This window comes from Arachis hypogaea, chromosome 20, assembly GCF_003086295.3.
Source record: "Arachis hypogaea cultivar Tifrunner chromosome 20, arahy.Tifrunner.gnm2.J5K5, whole genome shotgun sequence".
NCBI lineage: Eukaryota > Viridiplantae > Streptophyta > Magnoliopsida > Fabales > Fabaceae > Arachis > Arachis hypogaea.
This window is the reverse complement of record NC_092055.1, coordinates 34,985,228-35,012,029: the sequence shown is the minus strand read 5'-3', so window position 1 is coordinate 35,012,029 and position 26,802 is coordinate 34,985,228. Positions and strand designations below refer to the sequence as shown.

Sequence of the window (26,802 nt, the reverse complement as noted above, 5' to 3'; positions counted from 1 at the left end):
TAGCAAGAGAACTAAAAGGGAGCTTAATTTTATTAAAATAGAAAGCGGCTTAGCTTCAAAGAAAGCGTTTTAATTACTGAAAATTATTTGCTATTTGGGAAGATGGAGAAATGGTTTGGTTGGAACCCTTGAAGGGTGGCAAAGCTCGGATTATTAGAGAAAATGCTATAAAAATTTTACAAAACTCCGAAGCTTATTTAAAGGTTTAACTAAAAGAAAGTTGAATTTAAAAACTATATTATTTGTTTTCGATTTGTTAAGAAAAGAATAAATTATGCTATGATTTTGATTTGTGAAGAAAAGTATTTTGTTTTGAGATTTTTTATTAAAAAATTAAATTTTTTCTTTAATTAAACGTTAAAGAAGTTTGGGTATATGGAAATTAAAGGTTTTAATGCTAAGACTGAAGGTATACTTATGTGGCGATGTGGAGGTAAGAGTGATTGACTATTTGGTGATGCGAAAGTATGTGTAATTAAGCGGTGATGTGGAGGTACGTTTAATAATGTAGGTGATGTAGAGGTGTGTATGTAATTGGTGATGTGGAGACTTAATAAAGAGAAAGAGAATGAAAAGTGCTAATGCAGAAGTACCCGCCTGACTGATAGCCTAAAATTGCTAATGCGGGAATGTCCGCCTAACTGATAGCATAATGTATGTTGAATGGGCTTTGTGCCAAATTACTAATGTGAAAGTGCCCGCCTAACGGATAGCCTAAAGTTGCTAATGCAGGAATGTTCGCCTAACTGATAGTCTGTTTCTACTGTAATGCCAAAATATCCTAACTGACATACCCATGATGATAATTGTGCCTGATTGACACGGTAAAGAAATCATATTCGGGGTTCATTTCGAGTAACGTCAGGTTGCGGGTAGACAACCGATGCATGAGCTCATGGCCTGCTTAGGACAGACATGCATCATATTGTTTGCACACTTACATTTGATTGTGGTTGTTTATTCAATTTTTCTGTGATTGTATTATTTGCCTTGGTGACTTGCTTGTGTGCTTAATTGGATATTTTATTGATGTTGCAAATTTAGTAATGTATTAATGAATGCTGCTTATGACTGATGAACTGTTAATGTGACATAGACTTTGTTTAAGTAGTGTGATTTAAAGAAAGGATTTTAAACGGTTTTGAGTAAGACTTAGAAAAAGTTTTAAGGATTTAATAGAGAAAACTGTTTTTGGGACGGGAATTAACTATTTGTATTTTATTCTATATCTTTACGGCATTCACTTACCCTACTGAGAACATGCGAGGATGATATTCTCACCTCCTACAGATTTTTCTTTCAGCAACAGGTTTAGGAATCTTTGACACAGAGCCACGACTGAACATCAGAGCTTTATGTATATATGTGTCTGTATTTCTGTATTTGGTTTAGTCTTAGACTTTTTCTTTGCTATTTATTGTCTTTGATTTTAGAGGGGTATGGCTTATATTTAGGGGTGGCAAAACGGGTTGAACCCGTCGAGCCGACCCGCTAAACCCGTTAAAAAGACGGGTCGGGCTAGGATTTGGAGTCCGCTAAATTAAAAAAAATTTGCCAAACTCGCACCGCCAAATTGGCGGGTTTTGGCCGGGCGGGGCGGGCCAGCCTGCTGGGCCGAAGATTTTTTTTTCTTTTTTTTATTAAATAAAAGAGTGATTACTATTATAAAATTAATAATTATAAAATTTTCAATCACTTTGTTTTGTTTTTGTTTTTATTCTTCTTTTAGTTATTAACTTTATTTATTTTATTTTACAATTTTGTATATTTGCTCAAATTATGTGACTTATTTTTTAAAATACAGATGGTTCTATTGACAAATATTATTTTGACCAATTTTATTGAAGTTAAAAATAAAAAAAAGATGGTGAAAAAATTGTATTATAATTTGACTATTTTTTATTTGTATTTGATTTTTAATTAATTTTAATGAATTTTATTTTAAAAAAAAAAAATCAAGCGGACTAGCCCGCCGACCCGCCAGTCCGTCATAAAGCGGGGTGAGCTAGCATTTTGAACCTATTTTAGTTGGCGGGGCGGGTCGGCCCGCCTCGTTTATGGGGCGGGTCTAAGCAGGACGGGCCGGTCTGCTTTGCCACCCCTACTTATATTTGAGAATCTTAAAATAGGTCTATGTAAATATTGCTATGTGAATATATATATATATTATGAATAAAGGGTTTTAAGTACAGACTAATCATTTTTTGAAAGAGGGTTCGTTTTTAAAGTACAGACTAATCATAATATATATAATAAAATTTCGGTTCGTACTCGTAAAGGTTCGTTATTAAATAAAGATAGTATAAAATAAAAAGGGTTAGAGGTAAGTAACGCCTAAATTTTTAATACAATCATGAGGTGCTAAAAGTTAGGGTGTTACAGATTTTATTTTATAAATTCGAATTTATGTGTTTTAGAATTTTCTATTTAGATTGTTATTTTAATTTTATTTTATTATAAATATTTTTGTAATATTAAACTTTTTTTTGTTCTTTGAAGAATTTTAATTTGTTGAAAAAAATTGTTTTCAGTAATTTTTTTTATTTTTTATTTAAAATGTTATTATTGATAAGTTAATATTAAAAATATAAAAGATAAGCATACTTAAAAAAAAACTATATTATGAGATCAAACAATTTTATAATTGTGGGTATTTGTCTACACGGGAGGCTGTGTGGAGAATTTTGACTTATGATATTCATTGGAGATGACTTTTAGTGATGAGATTAATCTTTTATTTGCTTGGAAAGCAAAATATCATCTTTGAAGACGATGACAATCATAAAAAAATCATGGATTAAGAGAAAAGGGAAAGATACGATGTTCTTAGTATGATAGAGGCCAACAAAAAATTTGAAGCAAATCAAACTTTAACATATGCTCAGTTTCTAAAATAATTTATTTATGATAGAGAAGAAATAAAATGCCATCCACGCAAGAGAGAATATTCTATCAGAAGGTTAAATTGTGTTTCATCAGGTATAGGTGATATATACTATATGATAATTTTGTTAATTATTCAAAAAGGTTGCAGAACATATAAATCAATTAGGATAGTTAATGGAATTACATATCCTAACTTCCAAGATGCTTTCTATTTTATGAAATTATTGTGTGATGATAGAAAATTTATTGCAACTATTAATGAGGTCTGGTTATTAATTGAAAAAAGGTTTAATTACTCTGTTGGTTTCTAATAGTTTTGTGAAATTTTCAGTTAGGTCCCTATACTTTTTTTCTTTTTAATTGGGTCTCTACACCAAAATTTTTTTTCAATTAAGTCCCTCTTAGTAGTAATTGGCTTAATTTTATAGGGACCCAACTAAAAAAAAAGAATTGGTACATGGACCTAAATAAAAGGAAAAAAAGTGTAGGGACTCAATTAAAAAAAAATTTGGTAGAAGGACTCAATTAAAAGAAAAAAAGTATAGGGACCTAATTGAAATTTTTGTGAAATTATAGGGACCAGCAGAGTAATTAAACCTTGAAAAAACTGTTTGTGATGTTATTAATATCTAATAATATTAGCAAACCAAATTGTATTTGGAATGCAACTTGGATATTATTGGCTAAAGGGATACTATATATAAGGAGAAAAACATTGAAAAATCAAGGTATTTCACTATGTGGTAAATCATTATCACATGTAGGACTTTACTTGTTAAAATTAGTGTTCACCCATGGAAAACTTTACATTGCTTTGTTAAGAGTTAAGAGTCGCAATGGTTTGAATATTCTAATTCTAGATGAAGACAACAATCCAAAATCATCAACAACAAATGTCGTGTTCAAAGAAGTTTTTAATAATATTTAGGTAAGAAAAATAGTATTTTCATCTTAGTAACATGTTATGATTTACACTTTTGTACAAATATTTATCGTAACTATAAATAATTTATTAACTATATTTTCAGACTTGAAATAAAATGTATAACATAGAGCACAACATCATATGCCAGTTGCTTTTCTAATGAGGTTGGTAAAAATTTAGGTTGTTGATAAATTTTTATTAGCCTTATGATATAAAATTTAGTGTAAAATTGATATTCTATTATTATAGTTATATATGTTCTTATTTTTTTTAGCTCTCTTTTCTTATGATTTAAGAATATTATAGACTTCAAACTATTTCATTTATATTTTACTTTAAATAAAAATAACATATTCAGTACATTTATATTATATAATGACAATAATAATGTTATACTAAATTTAATAAATTTATGATTATAAAATATTGTTTTCGATTTACTATATTAAATTAAAATGTAAGTTTGCACATTATACGAGTTTAACACTAGTATATATACGTAGCCCATTTAGGTGAGGACTCAGTACTTGAAACGGTATTTGTGATTTTGTGTCTCTTTCAATTCATCGTCATACACAAAGATAGGGATATGTAAGCTAACATAGCACCTCAAGTCAAACCTCACTCTCCTTCTTCGTCTTCTCCTTAGCTCAATGAAAAATAGATAACTTCGGACTTTATTCCTACAAAAAATCGGACCCTTTCAAGGTTGGAATTTAAAATTTGTATCTAATTTTTTATGTAGTTCCATGCAACAAATAAAATTTAAAATATATATAATTTAAATTTAAAAATTAATATTTAAGAGAGTATATACAAAATTTAAAAATTTTGTCAAATTAAAAATTATATCTCACTAAAAATTTATTAAATAAATTATAACTCAATTAAAATTCGAAATATTATTTAAATCGACAATCTTGTTAACAACGGGTAGTTAGAAAAAAGGATAACCGTGTACCTAGTGGACAATTCATTTTTCGTATTATTTGAAATGGACTGTTTATCTTTCCTATTATTTAAAGTCGTCCATCTTTCCTATTATTTGGTGAAGGTTGTGGTAGGCTTAGAGAAGGGGGGTTGAATCTATGCCTTCCTTTTAATTACTGTTGTTACCCTTTTTGAACAGAATCGCAATTGTGATTCTGTTTTAACTTAGCAGCAGAAATTTATGAGACAATTTATTTTTGTCTCATGAATATCAGAAAACAGAACACAGCAGAGAAGAGAAAAGCTAACACCAGCATGTATCCTGGTTCGGTTGCCTTGTGCTATGCAACCTACATCCAGTCTCCTCCACAACTATGGAAGAATTTCACTATAGTAAACAGTATTACACACACCAATAACACAGGATTGACCCAATCCTTTCACACACAAGTTTTAACCTAACTTGACATTGGCTATGCTAATACCTAACTATACCTCTTAGTGCTAACCCAACTAAGAAAGGGATACCTCACAGGTACAAGATACAAGATATGAACACACCTAAAGAAATCTGAAAATTACTCTAGGCTTTTCTCTCAAGTGTTTCACTCAGCCTTTTTCCACTCATGGCTTTTACTTGAGTTTTCTCACAATGCCTTTTCTCACTAGAAATTACAGAATGATAAACATTGAAAAGAACATTACAATCAGTAAAATATGAAGGAGATTGACTTCATCAACAGCCTCTGTGCTATGCGAAAAATCATATTAGCAAGCCTCTGATTCAGTTCTTCATACTGGCGGAATGCACCTTTGATTAGGTTACACTGTCCAGTTAGTTGAACTTCTTCAAAGAGCTCTCTCAGAACAATAACCTCTATTCACTGGTTTTCTCTCCTTGGTTTCTGAATGAACAGCAAACTTCTTATATCTCCTTGCATGTGGCTGAGTTCTTCTTTCAAGGTCAACACCTTGAGCCTTGAACTTCACCAACCCGCAAGCTTACTTTTTCTTCTCAAGCATCAAAGTAGAACCTTTGCTTCTGACTTTTCCAACTTGACCGAAAGCCATGAAGAAGTAACCGGAATTGTTTTTCACTGGTCAACCAAATCTGAACCATAGAGATGCAACTTGGTCCCCAAGTTTTGATTAGGTCCGTAGATACACAGCAGAATGGGGCAGAAAACAACTTTCCCTTCAAAGCCATTTTCGGGTAGTGCAGAGAGTTGGGAAGAAGGGATGAGGATCTTGATGCATGCAAGATGAGATGGATTACCTTTCTTAAGCTTGATTTAGCTTGGGATTTCTGTTTTAGCTTCTGTGCTTCAAGCTTCAACTCTCTCTCTCTTGCTTCTTTGGTTAATGGCTTATGGAAGAAGCTTTTCTTCTCTTTCTCTTTCTTGCTTTTTCTGAAATCTTGATGTGACTTGATTAGAAGAAAGAAGAACGTTGCTTTTGGTTAAGCAGGAGAGAGGGAATTTCAATTCTGAAATCAGTTCGGGCTTGGATCGGGTATTAGTATGCATGGCCCGATTTAATTTCTTTGGTTTCTTCCTTTGCTTTTGCTTGGGCTCTTTATTTTGCTTTCAGCCCAATATTCTTTGCTGAATGCCTTTTATTCCATTTGGGCTATTAACATTTGGTCTGCAACAATAAACAATTAGTTAATAGGTAGATATAATTAATCAACACTAATTATTTATTTTGCTCAAAAATAATGTTTGTCATCATTAATTAATTTAGTTAATTTCTTAACTCAACAATCTCCCCCTTGATGACAAACATGATTTAAGCAATAATCAAAAGGAAGTAAGATTGAGTTAGGTTTAGAAAACTCCCTTTGATTTTATGTTGCTCCCCCTGAATCTATGCTTTCCTCTTTGTCCCTGTTTCACATTGTACTTAAAGGAAGCACAATAAAGAGTTATGTACAATATATCTTGTACAAGGGATATCAAATGAGCAACATCACATAATCAGCCCAACATCAAGCTATTACCATCAGCAAACAGATACAACATGTGAGAAACAAGTATTAATGCAGCAAAAATAAGTAACAAGTACTAGGATCTACTATCCTATTCTATTGCTATTTTACTCCCCCTTTTGTCATCAACGGCGAATAAGAGCAACAAAAACAAAGTCTTGTATCCTGCAGAAAAGAGTTAGAGCATAGATCAAAGTACTAATTAAGCTGTCTAAAGAGCATCAATAGTAAGAGTTATTACAGTCATCCAAAAAGAAATAGTTCAGAAGTAGCAAAAGAAGCAGAAATCATGAGACAAAAAGAGAGCAGCAGCAGTTTTTATGAGACAAATCCTAGGCATCAGAACCATTCCCTTCCGAAACAGCATCCTCTTCAACATCAGTGGCAGCATCTTCATCATTTTGAAGGTTATCAATGAAGGTCATCAGTACAGCCACCCTATCCCTTGACTTCTTCAGGAAGTTCTCATGCTTGCTAGCCAGCTTCCTTTTCTCTTTGCTTAATTCAATCAAGTGGTTCGATTGAGAGACAAACTCTTGAGCAACATCCCTGACCACATTCAGCAGAGTGAATTTCTTCCCAGTGGAAATGGAAGTACCCTCAGTGGACGGAGCAGTAGAATCATCTGGAATGAACTCTTCATCATCATCATCTAGAACCACTCTCTCAGATCGAGTTGGTCCTTTTTGCTGTTTCACTGAACCACCTCCCTTTAGATATGAATGTCTATTTTCATATTCTCATTGGTCAAGTCAACACCAAAATACTCAAAAATACAAGTCAGAAACATGCCATAAGGAAGAGCTTTGTCCTTTTCACTTCTAACAGAGTCAAACATGTATCTAACCATCAAATATGCAAATAAAATTTCAGTTTTGGTGAGAAGGGCATATAAAACAAGAGTATCAGTGTAGGAAACCCTTTGATATGAGCCGCTTTGAGGCAGAATAATATGATTGACTATTTGGTGCAGTTGAGCATGCTCATATTCTAGGGCTTTGTGAGTGGGTGTAATGCCATCTATTAAAGAGATATGTTCACAAATACTAGCCAGGGCATCATTGTAAGAAACACCAACTCCTTCATCCCACTTAACTGACGTGTAGGCACAGGGCCCAACATCAGTATACTTCAAAACATCACTGATGGTCTCATTGTTTAAAACGATATCTCGGCCCTTGACATACGAATGAGCAGTGCCCTCATGATAAGTCATGTTTGCATAAAACTCTTTGACCAACAAGGGATAAACAGGTTTTTTGATATCAAAAAGGTGATTCCAGTCCAGAAAAATCAAGTTATCAACAAAAGGAAAACCTTTTCTTTTCAAAGATGGCAAATCAGCGAGAAAAGAGGGACATAGGGTACGATACTGGATAACCTTCTCATAAAAATCATTGTTCATGGCAGATTTGAATCTATAAGGGTTATAGTTCGAATGAGAAGTCAAAAAGTGAGCTTTGTGATCAAAAGGTCCAATGTCTGGTTCTTTAACATTCTGGAGAGGGACTCGAGTGTTACCTCGTTGAGAGCGCATTGGAACCGACCTGGATTTTGGTTGAGATGGTTCGGGTATGGGTTCCTCAGTCGCCTGACGTTTGCCTTTGGAGGAGCCAGGCTTTGCTGAACTTGGTTTTGAGGAGCCAGGCTTGGAAGGTGTGGCCTTTGGTGGTGGCGTCGGCTTGGCAGAGGCAGGAAACCTTGGAGTGTTTTTGGTCCGAGCCATGGGGTCACAGCGATGAGGAGAGGTAGGAGGAGAAGGAGAAGGGGTAAAGGTGCGGTCTTGAGAGCGAGTGGATGGCTTTGTGGGTAGCTTGAAAACCTTTTCACGAGGAGCCCTTTTTGCAATGGTTTTCTTCCTCATTTGGTTAGTTTCAATTTAAGAAGATGAAGGAGTAGTGAGGGTAGTGGTGAAAACCGAAGTGATGGAGAAGGAGTTATGGAGGGAAGAGAGGGAGTGTTGGTAACCGTACCCAAAAGCAAATTTCCAAAACCATGCAATTGCATCACCATTTGAAAAGACTTGAAAAGACATGACCTCATTCAAGAAAGATTTTATTTGATTTTAAAAATTAATTTTAAAATTTTGAAAAACAACAATATTAACCTGAAACACTTTTTGGGCCAAGAATAAATACACTAGAAACCTTTTGGGCCACAAAACATTTATTGAAAACCTTTTATGAAACACAGGTTATAAAAAAATAACAAACAATATTGTAACATTCATGTTGGGGCCTTGAAGTGATATAAGATTAATGAAACACATTTGGACCACTCTTGATCTGAATATTGAGGTTGGCCCAGATTGAGGTTCATTTGAAATAAGCCCAGAACACGTTGACTTGATGGAAACGTTCATTACCTGTCCAGAATTGTCTCATGCCTGTTTATGAGACAAAAAGCTCCAGCAAATACATCAGCATTTTTCAAACAAGGAATCATAACTCAAAATTCCTAGACAAGTCCTAAGCATGCAGAATCTATCCTCAGCTAATGGTTTTGTAAAAATATCTGCTAATTGCTCCTCTGATTTAACAAATTTAATACTAATATCCCCCTTTTGGACATGTTCTCTTATTGAGTGAAATTTCACTTCAATATGCTTAGTCCTAGAGTGCAAAACTGGATTTTTAGAAATATTAATGGCACTCATATTATCACACAGTAGGGGAATATTTTCAGCCTTTAATTTGTAATCAGCAAGCTGTGTTTTTAACCATAAAAGCTGAGAACAACAAGAAGAAGCAGCTATATACTCAGCCTCTGCAGTGGAAAGGGCCACTGTGGGTTGCTTCTTACTTGACCATACATTTAAGGACTTCCCAAGGAAGCAACATAAACCAGAAGTGCTCCTTTTATCAACTCTATCACCAGCAAAATCTGCATCACAATAACCAACTGCAGAAAAATCATCAATCTTAGGATACCAAAGACCAAAATTGGATGTGCCATGAACATATCTAATGATCCTTTTAACTGCAGAAAGATGTGACTCTTTTGGTTTGGATTGGAACCTAGAACACAATCCAACACTTTGCACAATATCGGGTCTAGAGGAAGTTAAGAACATAAGAGAACCAATCATTCCTCTATACCTAGTCTCATCAACATCTTTCTCATTTTCTCCTTTATCTAATTTAGAATTAGGATGCATGGGAGTTCCCATGGGTTTGGCATTTTCCATACCAAATTTCTTAACTAATTCCTTGGCATACTTCTTTTGATGAATGAAAATACCTTTTTCAGTTTGTTTAATTTGCAGCCCAAGGAAGAAATTAAGTTCACCCATCATACTCATGTCAAATTCACTTGTCATGAGTTTTCCAAATTCAGAACAAAGGGATTCATTTGCTGATCCAAAAATAATGTCATCAACATATATTTGGACTAGAATAAAAAAATCATTAGAGTTCTTAATAAATAGAGTTGTGTCAGTGGTGCCTCTTTGAAAACCATTTTTTAAAAGAAAAGAGCTAAGTCTTTCATACCAAGCTCTAGGAGCTTGTCTTAAACCATAGAGAGCTTTGGACAATTTAAAAACATGATTAGAATGCTCTTTATTTTCAAAACCAGGAGGCTGTTCCACATAAACTTCTCTATCTATCACACCATTAAAAAATGCACATTTCACATCCATTTGGTATAGTTTAAAACCACAAAATGCAGCATAAGTTAAGAGAAGTCTTATGGCTTCCATTCGGGCAACAGGGGCAAAGGATTCATCAAAGTCAATTCCTTCTTCTTGGTCATATCCTTGTGCCACCAGCCTTGCCTTGTTCCTTGCAATGCTACCATCCTCTCCCAACTTGTTCCGGAATATCCACTTGGTGCCGGTCACTTTCTTTCCATTTGGCCTTGGAACCAACGTCCATACTTGGTTCTTTTCAAACTCAAGAAGCTCATCCTCCATAGCCTTAACCCAAGAGGGGTCACTAAGGGCTTCCTTGACGTTTTGCGGCTCTATTTGTGAAAGAAGGGCAATGTTTGAACCTTCATTTGCCTTTCTAGTGGAAGACCTAGTTTGCACTCCATGAGAGACGTCCCCAATGACAAATTCCTCAGGATAATTCTTCAAGAATCTCCATTCACGAGGTCTGGTGGACTTGGAGGCAGATTCAGTCACCAAGGGATTCTGTGTGCTGCTGTCTGCAGAATTTCCTTCAGATTCATGAGACAAAATGGAATTGTCTCTTGAATTTTCAGCGTTTGCTGTTTTTGGTTCAAATTGTCCAGAATTTTCTTTTCCATGATTCTGAGCAGTTTCATCCTCATTTTGAGCTTGATTTCCTGCATCACCATCTTCCAAAATGCTTTGCACTAAGTTAGTATCACAGAATGTAACATGTATGGACTCTTCAATAATTCTAGCATCTTGATGATAAACCCTATATGCTTTACTAGTTGTGGAATATCCTACAAACAAACACTCATAAGCCTTTGGATCAAATTTTCCCAAATTTTCTTTGTTATTTAGAACAAAACATTTGCATCCAAAGATGTGCAAGTAATCTAAGTTTGGTGGGTAGCCTTTCCAAAGTTCATAAGGGGTTTTCTTCAAAAATTTCCTTATGATTGTTCTATTTAAAATGTGGTAAGCTGTGTTAACTGCTTCAGCCCAAAGGAATTTTGGAACATTGCTCTCACAAAGCATGGCTCTTGTCATCTCTTGTATGCTTCTATTTCTTTTTTCCACAACACCATTTTGTTGTGGTGTTCTTGGACAAGAGAAGTTGTGAGATATTCCAAATTCCTCACAAAAGGATTCAAACAAATTATTTTCAAATTCAGTTCCATGATCACTCCTTATAGATGAGATTTTCAAATCCTTTTCATTTTGAATTTTCTTGCAAAAAGGTTCAAAGGCCGAAAAGGCTTCATTTTTGTGTGCAAGAAATAAAACCCAACCAAACCTAGTGTAGTCATCCACAATTACTAAACCATAATGTTTACCACCTAGGCTTTGAGTTCTTGTTGGACCAAATAAATCAATGTGTAGCAACTCAAGTGGTCTTTTAGTGGAGATGTCTTCCTTTGGTTTAAAAGAACTTTTTGTTTGTTTTCCCATTTGGCAAGCATCACAGGTGATATCTTTGTCAAACTTTATCAAAGGAAGACCTCTTACTAATTCTTTCTTTACAAGTTTGTTTATTTGAAACATACTTGCATGGCCCAATCTCTTGTGCCATAACCACTTTTCAGATTCTTTAGAGTGAAGACAAGCTACATTTTGATTCTTTAGTTCATCAAGAGTAAGTCCATACATATTATTGAAACGCTTGGCAACAAACATCACTTCATTTGTCTTTTCATTGACAACACAGCATTCAAGCCTTTTGAAAACAACTAAATATCCCAAATCACACAGCTGACTTATACTTAAAAGATTGTGCTTTAAACCACAAACCAAAAGTACATCATCAATGAAAGTAGATTGCTCATTACCTACTTTTCCAACAGCAATGATTTTACCTTTACCATCATCTCCAAAGGTCACAAAACCTCCATCATACTTATTTAGTTTGATGAAGTAGGTTGACCTTCCAGTCATGTGCCTTGAACATCCACTATCCATGTACCACATGTCCTTTTTGTTCTTGGATGCTAGGCAAATCTGCATGATGAGTTTCAAGTGGCCTTAGGTATCCAAATTAATTTGGATCCTTTGAAGTTAATCCATCTTGGTTGCCCAAGTGCATTGAAATCACAAATAACATTGTAGACTTTGTTTCCTACAACTCTCTTTTCAATGAAGCATTGTGCATATGAGTGACCAAATTTCTTGCAATTAGCACAATGATTTTCTGGTGTGTGTTGCTGAAACTGATGTGAGTTATATTGCTTGAAATGATTAAATTTTTGAAATTTTCTGGTTCTTGGAGGAGATGCATTTCTTTTGGCAAACTGATTTTTAGTAAAGTTATTCCTCTTTGCAAAAGCATTTTCACCAGAATTTTTTTGAATATTTTTGCCTTTCGAGAATGAGGTTTTGTTGTGAAAAGTTGGTTTCTTGAAAGCAACCTCATTTTTCGAAATATAACCCAAACCTGGTCGGTTTGAACTTGGACCAGTTCTTGGTGAAGGCTCAGCTACATTTGTGTATTCTTCATCAGATTTTTCTTCACATTTTGAAACATATCCGATACCTGATTTGTTTGGTATGGATTTGGTATTTGATGAAGAAGCCACAAATTTTATAGAGGATGTGTTAGAAACAACATCTTCCTTGGCTATGTAGCCTAAACCAGATTTTTCAAACAATGGTCTTTGTCTTGCAAGTAATTTGTCTAAGTTGCTAGAACTTTGAGCAAATTTTGCTAAGTCACCATTCAACATTTTAATCATATCATTTAATCTTTTGTTTTCAGCAATTAACTCATGTGAAGGATCCACAATGTGCTTTCCTTTTAATTTTTCAAGTTCAGATTTTAGAAATCTGTTTTCTTCAATGATGTCCAAAGCACATTCAGTTTCCTTCACTTTTTCTTTTAAAAATTCATTTTCAGCTCTTAACACATCTCTTTCAGATCTGCATCCATTGTATTTATCAAGCAGTTTTGAGGTGTTTAAGGTGAGATCATCAATAATAACATGCAAGTCCTCAATGGTCAAATCATAATAATTTACCTCATCAAGATTGTTGTTTCCAGCCATGAAACAGTCTTTGTCATCTCCTTCAGATTCTTCTTCTTCATTTGAGTCATTCTCAAGATCCTCCCAAGCTGCCATGAGTACTCTCTTCCTTTCCTTCTTGCCTTTGTCCTCCTTTTTGAGCTTTGGATAGTTTGACTTGAAGTGTCCAGCCTCCTTGCAATGATGGCACGTCACTTTGCTCAAGTCTATCTTGTGCTCCTTTGAACTTGAACCCTTGTATTTGCCTTTGTTCTTCATCATCCTTCTAAATCTCCTAGCAAAAAACAAAAGTTCGTCATCTGAAATACCATCACTAGACTCACTCTCTTTCGGTTCTATTTGTGACTTAAGGGCTATTCCCTTTTTCTTTGAGTCTGTGTTTGTGTGTGTGGCTTCATAGGCAAGGAGTTTTCCTCTCAGCTCATCATAGGTTATGGGACTTATGTTGTTACTCTCGGTTAGGACAATGGCAGTGTTTTCCCACTCTTTTGTGAGGCTTCTAAGGAGTTTTCTCACCAAGGTTTGTTCTGCATAGTTTGTACCCATAGCATCAAGGTTGTTGATTATGATTGAGAATCTCTCAAATGCTTCATCAATGCTTTCTCCATCCTTCATGCTAAACATCTCATACTCTTTTCGCAGCATATCAATCCTCGTTTCTTGACTTGTTTAGTGCCTTCGTGTGTAACCTGGAGTTTTTCCCAGATTTCTTTGGCTGTCTTGCATCTAGACACCTTCCGGTACTCTTCAAAGCTGATAGCACAGTGAAGAAGGTTGATTGCTTTAGCGTTCAGCTCTATCTTCTTCTTGTCATCTTCATTCCATTCAGCTTCTTCTTTCGGAGTCACCACTCCATCAGCACTTGTTTTTGTTGGGATCTTGGGACCACTCACAACGATCTTTCATAAGTTGTAGTCAATGGATTGGATGAAGATCCTTATCCTTTCTTTCCAGTAGGAATAGTTCTTTCCGTTAAAGAAAGGTGGCCGGTTGTTTGACTGGCCTTCAGTGAGGGTGTAGGCAATTGTGGTTGTGCCCAGATTGTTCGCCATTGGATCTTTGCTCCAAGCGGTTAAGCTTGATTCTTGAGACCTTAGCTCCTGATACCAATTGAAGGTTGTGGTAGGCTTAGAGAAGGGGGGTTGAATCTATGCCTTCCTTTTAATTACTGTTGTTACCCTTTTTGAACAGAATCGCAATTCTGATTCTGTTTTAACTTAGCAGCAGAAATTTATGAGACAATTTATTTTTGTCTCATGAATATCAGAAAACAGAACACAGCAGAGAAGAGAAAAGCTAACACCAGCATGTATCCTGGTTCGGTTGCCTTGTGCTATGCAACCTACATCCAGTCTCCTCCACAACTATGGAAGAATTTCACTATAGTAAACAATATTACACACACCAATAACACAGGATTGACCCAATCCTTTCACACACAAGTTCTAACCTAACTTGACATTGGCTATGCTAATACCTAACTATACCTCTTAGTGCTAACCCAACTAAGAAAGGGATACCTCACAGGTACAAGATACAAGACATGAACACACCTAAAGAAATCTGAAAATTACTCTAGGCTTTTCTCTCAAATGTTTCACTCAGCCTTTTTCCACTCATGGCTTTTACTTGAGTTTTCTCACAATGCCTTTTCTCACTAGAAATTACAGAATGATAAACGTTGAAAAGAACATTACAATCAGTAAAACATGAAGGAGATTGACTTCATCAACAGCCTCTGTGCTATACGAAAAACCAGATTAGCAAGCCTCTGATTCAGTTCTTCATACTGGCGGAATGCACCTTTGATTAGGTTACACTGTCCAGTTAGTTGAACTTCTTCAAAGAGCTCTCTCAGAACAATAACCTCTATTCACTGGTTTTCTCTCCTTGGTGTCTGAATGAACAGCAAACTTCTTATATCTCCTTGCATGTGGCTGAGTTCTTCTTTCAAGGTCAACACCTTGAGCCTTGAGCTTCACCAACCCACAAGCTTACTTTTTCTTCTCAAGCATCAAAGTAGAACCTTTGCTTCTGACTTTTCCAACTTGACCGAAAGCCATGAAGAAGTAACCGGAATTGTTTTTCACTAGTCAACCAAATCTGAACCATAGAGATGCAACTTGGTCCCCAAGTTTTGATTAGGTCCGTAGATACACAGCAGAATGGGGGCAGAAAACAACTTTTCCTTCAAAGCCATTTTCGGGTAGTGCAGAGAGTTGGGAAGAAGGGATGAGGATCTTGATGCATGCAAGATGAGATGGATTACCTTTCTTAAGCTTGATTTAGCTTGGGATTTCTGTTTTAGCTTCTGTGCTTCAAGCTTCAACTCTCTCTCTCTTGCTTCTTTGGTTAATGGCTTATGGAAGAAGCTTTTCTTCTCTTTCTCTTTCTTGCTTTTTCTGAAATCTTGATGTGACTTGATTAGAAGAAAGAAGAACGTTGCTTTTGGTTAAGCAGGAGAGAGGGAATTTCAATTCTGAAATCAGTTCGGGCTTGGATCGGGTATTAGTATGCATGGCCCGATTTAATTTCTTTGGTTTCTTCCTTTGCTTTTGCTTGGGCTCTTTATTTTGCTTTCAGCCCAATATTCTTTGCTGAATGCCTTTTATTCCATTTGGGCTATTAACATTTGGTCTGCAACAATAAACAATTAGTTAATAGGTAGATATAATTAATCAACACTAATTATTTATTTTGCTCAAAAATAATGTTTGTCATCATTAATTAATTTAGTTAATTTCTTAACTCAACATTTGGAATGGACGGTTTATCTTCTCTATTATTTAAAACCGTCCATCTTCCTTATTATTTGAAACGTTCTATTTTTAAAAGTTTAGTCTAATTTAAATTTTTAATATTTTTTATTATTTTCAAAACTTATATTTAATTATTTATAAATACATATATCTCGTTTATACTGTAAACGAGATACATGCAAAATTATCTCGTTTACCGTTTAAACAAGATAAATAAATATGATATAAATTGGTAAATACGCTACAAATTATTTATTTTAGTAATTGAAATAATTAAATCATTTATTTAAAAAAATCCTTCATCCCTATGTGCTATGTTTTGAAAATTTGTGTATTACATCGATAAGTTTGTGTTATGTGCAAAATTTCGTATGTTATGCTTCAAAAATTTGTGTGCTATGCTTCAAAATTTGTGTACTCTCCAACAAAAATTTGTGTGTTTAAGAAAGTGTAAAAAATACAACCCGCGCTCAAATTGTGCGCTAAAGCGTATTATTTTGAGAATATTTTTTATTGTTAATAAACTATAATTACTAAAAAAACTCGTATATATAACATCACTCTATTGAAAATATAAATATTTAGGCACTTATTTCTTATTTTATTTAATTTTTTATTTTTTTTGGGTTTTAAAGAGACGAATAGATTAGCGATGAGTAGCAATGGTGTGTTGTTCAAAGTTCAAACCAAAAGGAAGTGTTGTTTCTTTTTTAGCCTATTGAGCCAATATAAAGCCCTGTTTTGTCAAGTAAAGACTTGACCAATGAGAATGCAATGCCCGATTCCAAAGGAACCTTGTTGGCCCAGTCCTAAGAAAGAAGACTGTGTTTGGACGAGTCTCTTTTTTTTTTTTGTTCTTGGACGAGTCTTAAATGAAAGAAGAGAGATTTTTCTTTTTTTCGAACGTAAAGAGTAGAGTTAGTTGTTCACTCTCTTGATAAAACTTACATGCTTATTTTTTGGTTGGGTTGGGCCCCCTATCCTAGTCCAAAAAGAGGGGAAAAGAGTATGACTGTAAATAATTGGGGCCTCATCCTACGAACAATCATTATAGACTAAGTGTTGTTATGGCAATGGGAGGACGGCGAGGTCGTGCCGGCGAGGAATGCGAGGACGATTGGGTGTTGTTATGGTGAACAGAAGAGGACGACTGATTTGCCAAGGGGAGCACCTGCAAGTGAAATTCGGATCGGATTGGAAATAGGTTTTCTGTTTCGGATCTGGGCAGGTTGGTGGCCCAGGTCTCTGACCAAAAAAATAATAATAATAAATAAATAAAATTTAACCCTAACAAAAAAAATAAAATAAAATTTAATTAATTTAGATTGGTCTAATAATTAACTCCTTAATCTATTTTAGTAAGTGTTAGAAGTTTAAATTCTACCTTATACATGCAGTAACTGATCGATCAATAACAAATCTTTAAATGAAGTTTAGATCTGCGATAAAGAAAATATATTTTTTTTAACAAAACACCCTTGATTCTAAAGAACTTTAGTACTTAGGTCTTTAATAAACTTTTATTAATGTATAAGTTTTTTGATAAATTATTCAATTGATAAGAAAAATTAATTTATTTTATAATAATATTTTTGAAATTTAATTGTCTTATAATAAATTTATTTAAATTTTTTTTATCATGTATATTAAAAGTTTATTAAAAACGATAAAGTAACCAATACGTTTGATGAAAGTTATTCTTAAAATTTTAAGAATAATATAAATTAATTAAAACTAAAGTGTGCAATTTAAAATTTAATTATATACTAAATTGTCCATAAACATGGCACAATTTTCGTAAAAATATTATTTATTTTTAAGAATTTTGTGAAAAAAGTTTGAAGTAATAAAAAGGTAAAATAATCAAACAAATCTTAATTGGTAAATCAATTGCAATTGTACTAATGAGTAAATGTGAATATTTTTTTTTATTCCTTAAGCATTCACCATTGATAGCATTGATTAATAATCTTATTCTCTAATCTAATTAAAAATTACAAAGGTGACTATAAAATACTTTTTATGCACAAGAGAGGGAGATTGAACGCTACCACGCACTTAAGTAAAGGAATTAGTAACAGATTAGTTAATGTGAAATCTTTTTTTAATGCTGCAAGTTATACTTTAGCAGCCAATTGCTAATAATTTTCCATGCTTTAGAGTATTTGATTACAAAGTATATGTTTTTGGGTTGGAAAGAAATTGCAATTTGATCTATTTATTATTTATCTTTACACCCTAATGAGTGCATTGCACTTAGAGGTGACAATGGGTATGTAGGTTAGAGTTTGGAGTCAACCTTAACTCTATTCGCGGATTAAGATTTTTATATAAACTCAACCTTATCATACCTGTGGGTTGAGAATATCTCAACCCTAATCCTACCCATTCTTAACTTATGAGTATCCGATCTTACCCGCAGGTTACAAAAAAGATGCAACATTATTATATAACTTGATGATAATTTAAAATAGAAATAATTTTATGTAAAAAAAATATTAAATTATTAATTAATGATTTTTTTAGTGGCTAAGGATTTTTTACATTTAGTGAGAGGTCTTTAATTCAATAATCACTTGAAACATATTTTTACATAAGTACATAACATATACATATATAAGGTGCGAATTGGTCGGGTAGGGTTGAGGCTCAACCCGCACCCTATTCGACCAGCACGAGAATCCTATCTGCACCCTATCCTAGGGATGGAAAAACTCCCCGAGACGCGGGGATTCTTGCGGGGACTGTCCCGAATGGGGATCCGACTGTGAGGAATTTTCCCGCGGAGATGGGGACGGCGGACAAAATTACCCCGAGGCAAGCGCGGGGACCCGAGCGGGGATCTCCGCCCCGTCTCCGCTAATCCCCGTCACACACACACACATATAAATCCAAAACTCCTAATTCTCATTTGAATAACACTTCTTTAATTCAGAGATCCCTAACACTGTCCATATTCCATCCAACCTCTTTGCAGCCACCCGCTCGCTACTCTCCCTTCTCACTGCTTCGTCACACCTCACCATGCCATCACCCTCATCGCGTCGTGCTCTTTATTTGCGACATTCCTTTCCATAACTCTACCATTGTATTCATTTTTCTCTCTGTTGCCACGTCTCCCACCCCGTCCACTGCTCTGTCCTCTAGCTCACCGTTGTGTTTCCCACTGTGTCATTTCGTAAGAAGTCACCATCTTGTCATTTAGACTTTTTATATAAAATCTTGCTGTTTTTATATATGGTGGATGCTTGGAGCTCTATTCATATAAAAATTAATAATTAGTTAAAACTATCAGATAGATGGGGAATGGGGACCCCGCGAAAAATGGGCCCTATGAGAAATGGGGATGGGGACGAAGAGCAAATCTGGAGGTGGGGATGGGGAGAAGGGAGGAATTCCCCGCCCCCGCCCTACCCCATTAACATCCCTACCCTATCCTACCAGCTGCAGATCGGGTTGGCAACCCTATCCGACCGACTGGGGTCGGGTTGAATACCCGCGGACAGGGTGTATGTTACCACCCCTAATTGCACTGCCAGCCTAGTACATCTTATTTATTTATTTATATATGGCCATAGGATGTGATCCGGCCGTTACAAATCCAACATCATAAATCGGCTTACTCATTCATAACTCGGCATTATTCAAGTTATTATTCAGAAAGCTGGCGTTATAGTTCGGCACTACAGTCATTAATTGGCAATCAATGTCATTAATCGGCCACTTACGTTACAAGTCATCTTAACGGACTGTTTTCCAATTGTGAAACGTCCAAACTGACATCTCACCCTTATTATTGCTCTTTAATACAGGCAATAAAGCAGAAGCATAACCGCCCTGCACATCTCTAGCCATAAAAGGTATGATCTTCCATCCTAAAAGAACACATTGAATTCTCAATACTGACTTAAGTTTCGGAGTGCCTTTGTAGGTACACTCCTCCCTGTTTCTTGCTCAAAGCTCTACGCGATTGGACATCCTCTTGGAGTAAAGCTCGGATTACCATAAAGCTCAAAGGTCGGTACCGAAGATAACAACTCGGCGATGATTCCCAGTGACCGAGCTCTTCCTCCAGGTATCCATACAAGAACAATTGGCGCCCATCGTGGGCCGAGAATATAATCCCTTCCATATATCATCGGCCTCGAGATTCTCGCCTGAGTCATGGCTGAACGACTTCCACCCACGCCATTCGAACTCCTTCATATGGTGACTGAGTTACAGCAAGCCAACCAGCGCATGACCGAGGAGAACCAAAGAATGGCACGGCAAATTGCCAACTTGAATAACACCCGAATCGAAAACAACAATGATCGGCAAGAACGAACAGAAGAAGCCGAGCAGCAGTCAGGGCCAACACATGTCTCAGACACTGCTCAGCATGAAGAGGAGCAACCCGAGCATAATGAGGAAGCTCGGCAAGACAACGAGAATGACGATCAGGAAAGCTCCCCTGGACCATTCATGGCCGAGGTGATGAACTTCGTGCTACCCCGGAGGTTTACTCTGCCGACCACCCTAACTCCCTATGATGGGTTAGGTGACCCGAAGAAATACATCAAGAATTTCACCTCCATAATGATAGTAAACGGTGCATCTGATAAAGTTTTATGTCGTTGCTTTCCATCTTACTTGGACGGTCCTGCACTTGATTGGTTTTGTTCTTTGCCTGCAGGTTCTATTTCTCGATTTCGAGACATATCAAAGCCCTTTGAGGAGCACTTTGCCGGATCGGCCATCTACCTACATGACTCCGATTACCTGAACACAATCAAGCAAGGCCAGCACGAAAGCCTTAAGGACTACATGACGTGCTTCACAAAGATAGCCATAAGTATACCCGACCTCCACCCCAAGGTGGAACTACACGCCATAAAAAGCGGATCGCGACCAGGAAAATTCCAGGAAACTATTGCTGTGGCCAAACCTAAGACTATGGCCGAGTTTCGCGAAAAGGCAAAAGGACAGATCGACATCGAGGAACTCCGGCAAGCTCAAAAAACAGAAAAGTCTCACTACAGAGATGACGACAGACCTCGAGACAAAAAGAAGAACTTCAAACCGACTTCGCGATATGAGTCCTACACTCAATTCAATACTAAGCACGACGATATCATCAAGGAAATCTTGAATTCAAAATTAATCAAGCCACCAAGAAGAGCCGGCAGTTACCCAGATTCAAAAGGCACGGACCGATCAAAATACTGCTCTTTCCACCAGAAGCACGGACACACTACCGACGACTGTGTTATCGCCAAAGATTTACTGGAGCGACTAGCTCGGCAAGGTCACCTGGATAAATATATCGGCGGCCACATACAGCGGCGAACACCCCCTTTGGAGACCAAAGCTCGGCCACACAACACGACCGAGATAAAGACCGACCAAACAACAACCATCCTGAACAACCAACACGTATAATTAACTGTATTTACGGAGGTTTTTCAGGTGGAGGAGCCACAAGCTCGGCAAGAAAGAGATCTTACCGAGCTATGCTTTCCATCAATACCGATCAAATTCAACAGCAGACACTACCACATTCCCCGCAGATAACATTTCAGATAGCCGATCATAACAACAGTACAGCAAATCTCGATGACCCGGTCGTAATCTCCCTGCAACTTGGAGATCTCCTAATAAAAAAGGTGTTGCTGGACCCTGGGAGCAGTGCCGATGTCCTATTTTACTCCACATTCCAGAAGATGAAATTGAGCAGCAACATCCTCCAACCTTCTACTGGAGACCTGGTAGGTTTCTCAGGTGAGAGAGTCCTGGTTATGGGCTCTGTGTGGTTACACACCACACTCAGTGAGTTTCCCTCGTCAAAAACTTCAGATATTCAATACTTGGTTGTTGACTGTTTTAGTCCTTATAATTTAATACTTGGTCGACCTTTCTTAAATAAGTTCGGTGCTATAGTCTCTACAATTCATCTTTGTGTTAAGTTCCTTTTGCAGGATAACACAATTGCAACCATTCACAGTGATGCCCGGGAAGCCAGGGAGTGCTACAACAATAGTCTCAAAAGACCTAACCAAAACACAAAAGCCCATGTTCACAACATCGGCAACATGAACGACCAACACATGTTGGCCGACCTTGATCCCAGAGCGGGAACACTGGAAAGGCCAACCCCAACAGAAGACCTGCATAAAATCTATTTCACAGAAAACACAAAAAAATTCACATACGTCGGCTCAACATTATCCTCAGAAGAAAAATCATCATTTCGAGCATTCTTACAGTAAAATGCCGACATGTTTGCTTGGACCCCAGCTGATATGCCAGGCATCGATCCATCCATCATATCACACAAGTTAGCGTTAGACCATCTGTCCGACCTGTGGCACAGAAAAAGAGAAATCTTGGCCACGACTGGAAACAAGCTTCCCTAGAAGAAACCAAGAAGCTCATCAACGCGGGCTTCATCCGAGAAATCAGATTCACAACATGGCTGGCGAACGTCGTCATGGTTAAAAAATATAACGGTAAATGGCGCATGTGTGTTAATTTCACCGATCTCAACAAAGCATGCCCCAAAGATTCCTACCCTTTGCCCTCTATTGATTGTTTAGTTGACAATGCCTCTGGTTTTGAAAAACTCAGCTTCATGATGCATATTCTGGTTATAACCAGATCCAAATGCATCCATCCGATCAAAATAAGACAGCCTTTATTACTGAATACGGAAACTATTGTTATAAACTCATGCCATTTGGCCTTAAGAATGCAGGTGCGACATATCAATGTCTAATGGACAAAGTCTTCGCCAAACAAATCGGCAGGAACATTGAGGTGTATGTCGACGATATGGTCACCAAGATAAAGATCGGCAATAATCACCTTGATGACCTAACAGAAATCTTCGGACAGCTAAGAAAATACAACATGCGATTAAATCCCGAAAAGTGCGCATTTGAGGTTCAGAGCGGTAAATTCCTCGGCTTCATGCTCACTAGCCGAAGTATTGAGGCAAATCCAGAAAAATATCGAGCTATTTTAGACATGACAAGTCCACACACCATCAAGGAAGTCCAGCGGTTAACAGGGAAACTTGCTGCACTTTCTAGATTCTTACCTTGCCTAGCTTCTAAATCTTTATGTTTTTTCCAAACTTTAAAAAAGAAAAAAGCTTTCCAATGGACTGATGAATGTGAACAAGCATTTACAACTATTAAAGAAACTCTTTCGAAACCACCAATTTTACAAACCCCCCTATAAGGGGAACCATTATTCTTATATTTATCTGTCACTAACTGGGCTATAAGCTCCGCTCTTGTTGCAGAAAGGGAAAAGAAATAGTTCCCGATCTATTTTACCAGTAAAACATTACAGAATGTTGAGCTTCGATATCTGAGCATTGAGAAACTTGCCATAGCCATTGTCTTCTCAGCCAAAAGACTCCGACCATATTTTCAGAGCCATGAAATCCATGTTCGGACAGATCATCCTTTGCCTCAAGTCCTTCAAAAACCTGAGCTGGCTGGCCGACTAGTCAAATGGTCGGTGGAGCTATCAGAATTTAACATCAAGTACGAAGGCCGAGCATCCATCAAATCCCAGTTTTTGGCCGACTTTATCGCCGAATTCTCGGTACCAAGTACAGCTGAAGACTACATTGAATGGTCTTTATATGTTGATGGGTCCTCGAAGCCACAAGGGTGTGGAGCAGGTATCATTCTTGATGATAGCCACGGAAACATCATCGAACATTCCCTCAATTTTTCCTTTAAAGCAAGCAACAATCAAAGTGAGTATGAAGCGCTAATTGCTGGCCTTAGACTCGCTGCCGACCTAAACATCACCGAACTTAAGGTATATTGCGACTCCTTACTTATCGTCCAGCAGGTAAACAACTTATACCAAGTAAAGGACCCTTTGCTTTCTAAAATAAAGCAGGTTTTCCATGAAGAAGATTTGACTCAGCATGTTCTATTCGATACGGGTAGAAGAAGAACCGAACCCAGATGCAGTTCTGACCATCTGTCAGAGAAAAAAGAACGATTGGCTCTGTATCAATGGAATCTCATCATCCATACATAACGAATTGGTGTGATATATTCAAATCATAACATATGAACAGTAAAAACTAGTATTCTTATTGAGACTAGAACTCATAGGGAAGAAAATATATTTATGAATGGAATCAAATATGAATGGAATCAAAAATGCAGTATATACCTGGATATCGTACAAAATTTACTTTCAAAATTTTCTAAATATGAAATACAGCACATACCAAGGGGGAGTAATGGCCGAGTTGACATTCTGTCTAAACTCGCCAGCACTCAACCAAATGGGTCATCACTTTATCAGTCAACACTGCCCAAGCCAAGCATTGAACTAACACAAATCTTAAGTGTAACACAGGAAGCAGATTGGAGATCTCTATACATACAGTATCTCCAGACAGGGATCTTGCCAGGCGACGTCGAAAATGCTCGACACTTCCGCTGATAAACCTCCTTTTTTACAATTTATAATAATTGCCTATATGGATGAGGATTCTCTCATCCATTACTTAAATGTCTTTGCAGAACAGAAGCCGAGCTTGTACTAGCTGAGGTGCATGAAGGGATCTATGGTACACACCTCAGAGCCCGAAGTCTGTCTTAAAAAATTCTCAGAGCTGGATTATATTGGCCGACAATACGACAGGATTGTCAAGAAAAAGTTAAAAGCTGTAACAACTGCCAGAAATACAGTCCGATCACACATCTCCCGGCCGAACTCCTACACTGTTCCGAGGTAAGTTGGCCGTTCAACCAATGGGGCATATATATCCTCGTCCCTTTCCCCACAGCAACAGGTCAGGTAAAATTCCTGGTTGTAGCAATTGACTACTTTTCCAAATGGATAGAGGCACAACCCCTTGCCAAAATCACATCACAACAAATGATTTCTTTTGTTTGGAAATATATTATTTGTCGATTCGGCATTCCTCGGCACATTATCACAGATAATGGCCGCCAGTTTGCCGATAAAAAATTTACTTCCTTTTTGCAGGAACTAAAAATCAAACAACATTTCTCCTCAGTCGAACACCCACAAACAAATGGCTTAGCAGAAGCCGCAAATAAAGTAATACTACATGCTCTAAGAAAGAAACTGGATGATGCAAAAGGCCTCTGGGCCGAGCTTATCCCAGAGATCATATGGGGATACAACACAACATTACACTCAACCACAAAGGAGACACCCTTCCGTTTAGTCTATGGTTCAGACACAATGATACCAGTGGAGATCTCCCAATCCTCACTACGAACTGTGTTGGCCGACCAAACTACACAAGACATAGCTCGGCAATCCGAGCTTGACCTCATTTAAGAACTCAGATCATCCACAGTAGTCAAACATTTAGCCATGCAACAGTACATTGCCCGAAGATATAACCAAAGACTTCATCCAAGGTCCTTCCGTGTAAATGACCTTGTGCTTAGGAAAACAGAACAAGCTAGGAAACCATCAGCACATGGCAAACTAGCAGCTAATTGGGAGGGCCCTTACCGAGTAACAAAAATAATCGGCAATGGAGCCTACCGACTACAAACCTTACAGGGTAAAGATCTCCCTAACACTTGGAATGTATCTTCCTTAAAGTTATATTACAGTTAATACCAGGGACAGGGCAATACTATTTTTCCTACTACCAAGGTTTTTCCCACAAGGGTTTTGCTTGGAGAGGTTTTAACGAGGCTAGCCTACCTGGGCCTTTAAATTCAAAGGTTTTACATTAATAAAAGTCCTTATCCAGTCAATATTATTTGCATTTTATACTTCTCAATTGTCAAAATTTAAACAACCGATTTTAATCGGAATCCAATCATTCCGATACAATCATTCAAACATCTGACTGATCTTAATCGGAGTTTAATACCTCGGATACAATCAATCAATCCGAAAGCCGACCTAATAACAGAAATTCAATTAGACAAATATCCGATCTAACTCGAATTCCGATCATTCAATCAGACAAATATCCAATCTAACTCGGATTCCGATCATTCAATCAGAAAAATATCTGATATAACTCAGAACCCGATCATTCAATCATTCAACATATCCGATCTAAATCGAAAACCAATCATTCATACAAAAATCTGATCTTAATCGGAAGCCGATCATTCAATCAAAACAAATAGCCGATCTAAATCAAAATCATTACCGATCAGTTATCATGCCTATGGATTAGCATCCAAACTCGGCCTACTCAGCCTACCTATAACATTTCTCAATCAAATTAATGACATTTCACCATTACAACAAATTTTACCTAAAACATGTGGCTCCAACCCAAACCCACATACCAAATAAACATCAACTTATTATACAGTAATAATATTATATTATAACATGCAGAAACAGCATGTAAACAGAAGCATCTAAGTATGTTTTCTTCAACAAACAGTAGCAAAATATAAGTCATAAGTACAAAAGCCTAACAAAGGAGAAACTTAGTTTACAAACAAAAAACAAAACAGAAACAAATCAAATTTCTATCAAACATTTTCATCCCCCTCTTCTTCAGCACCATCATCATCAACCATGGACCCATCCCGGACAATCTTCCCTGGATCCATCTAATCAAAATCAACGCTAGGAGCTAAGAACCTCGCCTGCAGCGAAGCTCGCTCAAACCCCTCAAGAAAAGAATCTAAGATAGCTGTCTCCTTACTCTTTTC

The 26,802-nt window shown here is 36.7% G+C and overlaps 1 protein-coding gene across 1 annotated transcript; it reads left to right on the top strand.

Moving 5' to 3' along the window:
* The first annotated feature begins 22,612 nt into the window (after window positions 1–22,612).
* Window positions 22,613–24,577, top strand: LOC140183031 (uncharacterized). Its single transcript, XM_072231031.1, has 4 exons — window positions 22,613–22,621; window positions 22,727–23,092; window positions 23,456–23,935; window positions 24,353–24,577. The coding sequence occupies exons 1-4, from the start codon at window positions 22,613–22,615 to the stop codon at window positions 24,575–24,577; spliced, it is 1,080 nt and encodes a 359-aa protein (XP_072087132.1).
* The last annotated feature ends 2,225 nt before the right edge of the window (window positions 24,578–26,802 follow it).

Coding starts and splice junctions, on each gene's coding strand:
- LOC140183031 (XM_072231031.1), top strand. Junction 23,093..23,455: donor TCACTAGCCGAAGTATTGAG/GCAAATCCAGAA, acceptor AAAACATTACAG/AATGTTGAGCTTCGATATCT. Junction 23,936..24,352: donor TAAACATCACCGAACTTAAG/GTATATTGCGAC, acceptor TATGAAATACAG/CACATACCAAGGGGGAGTAA.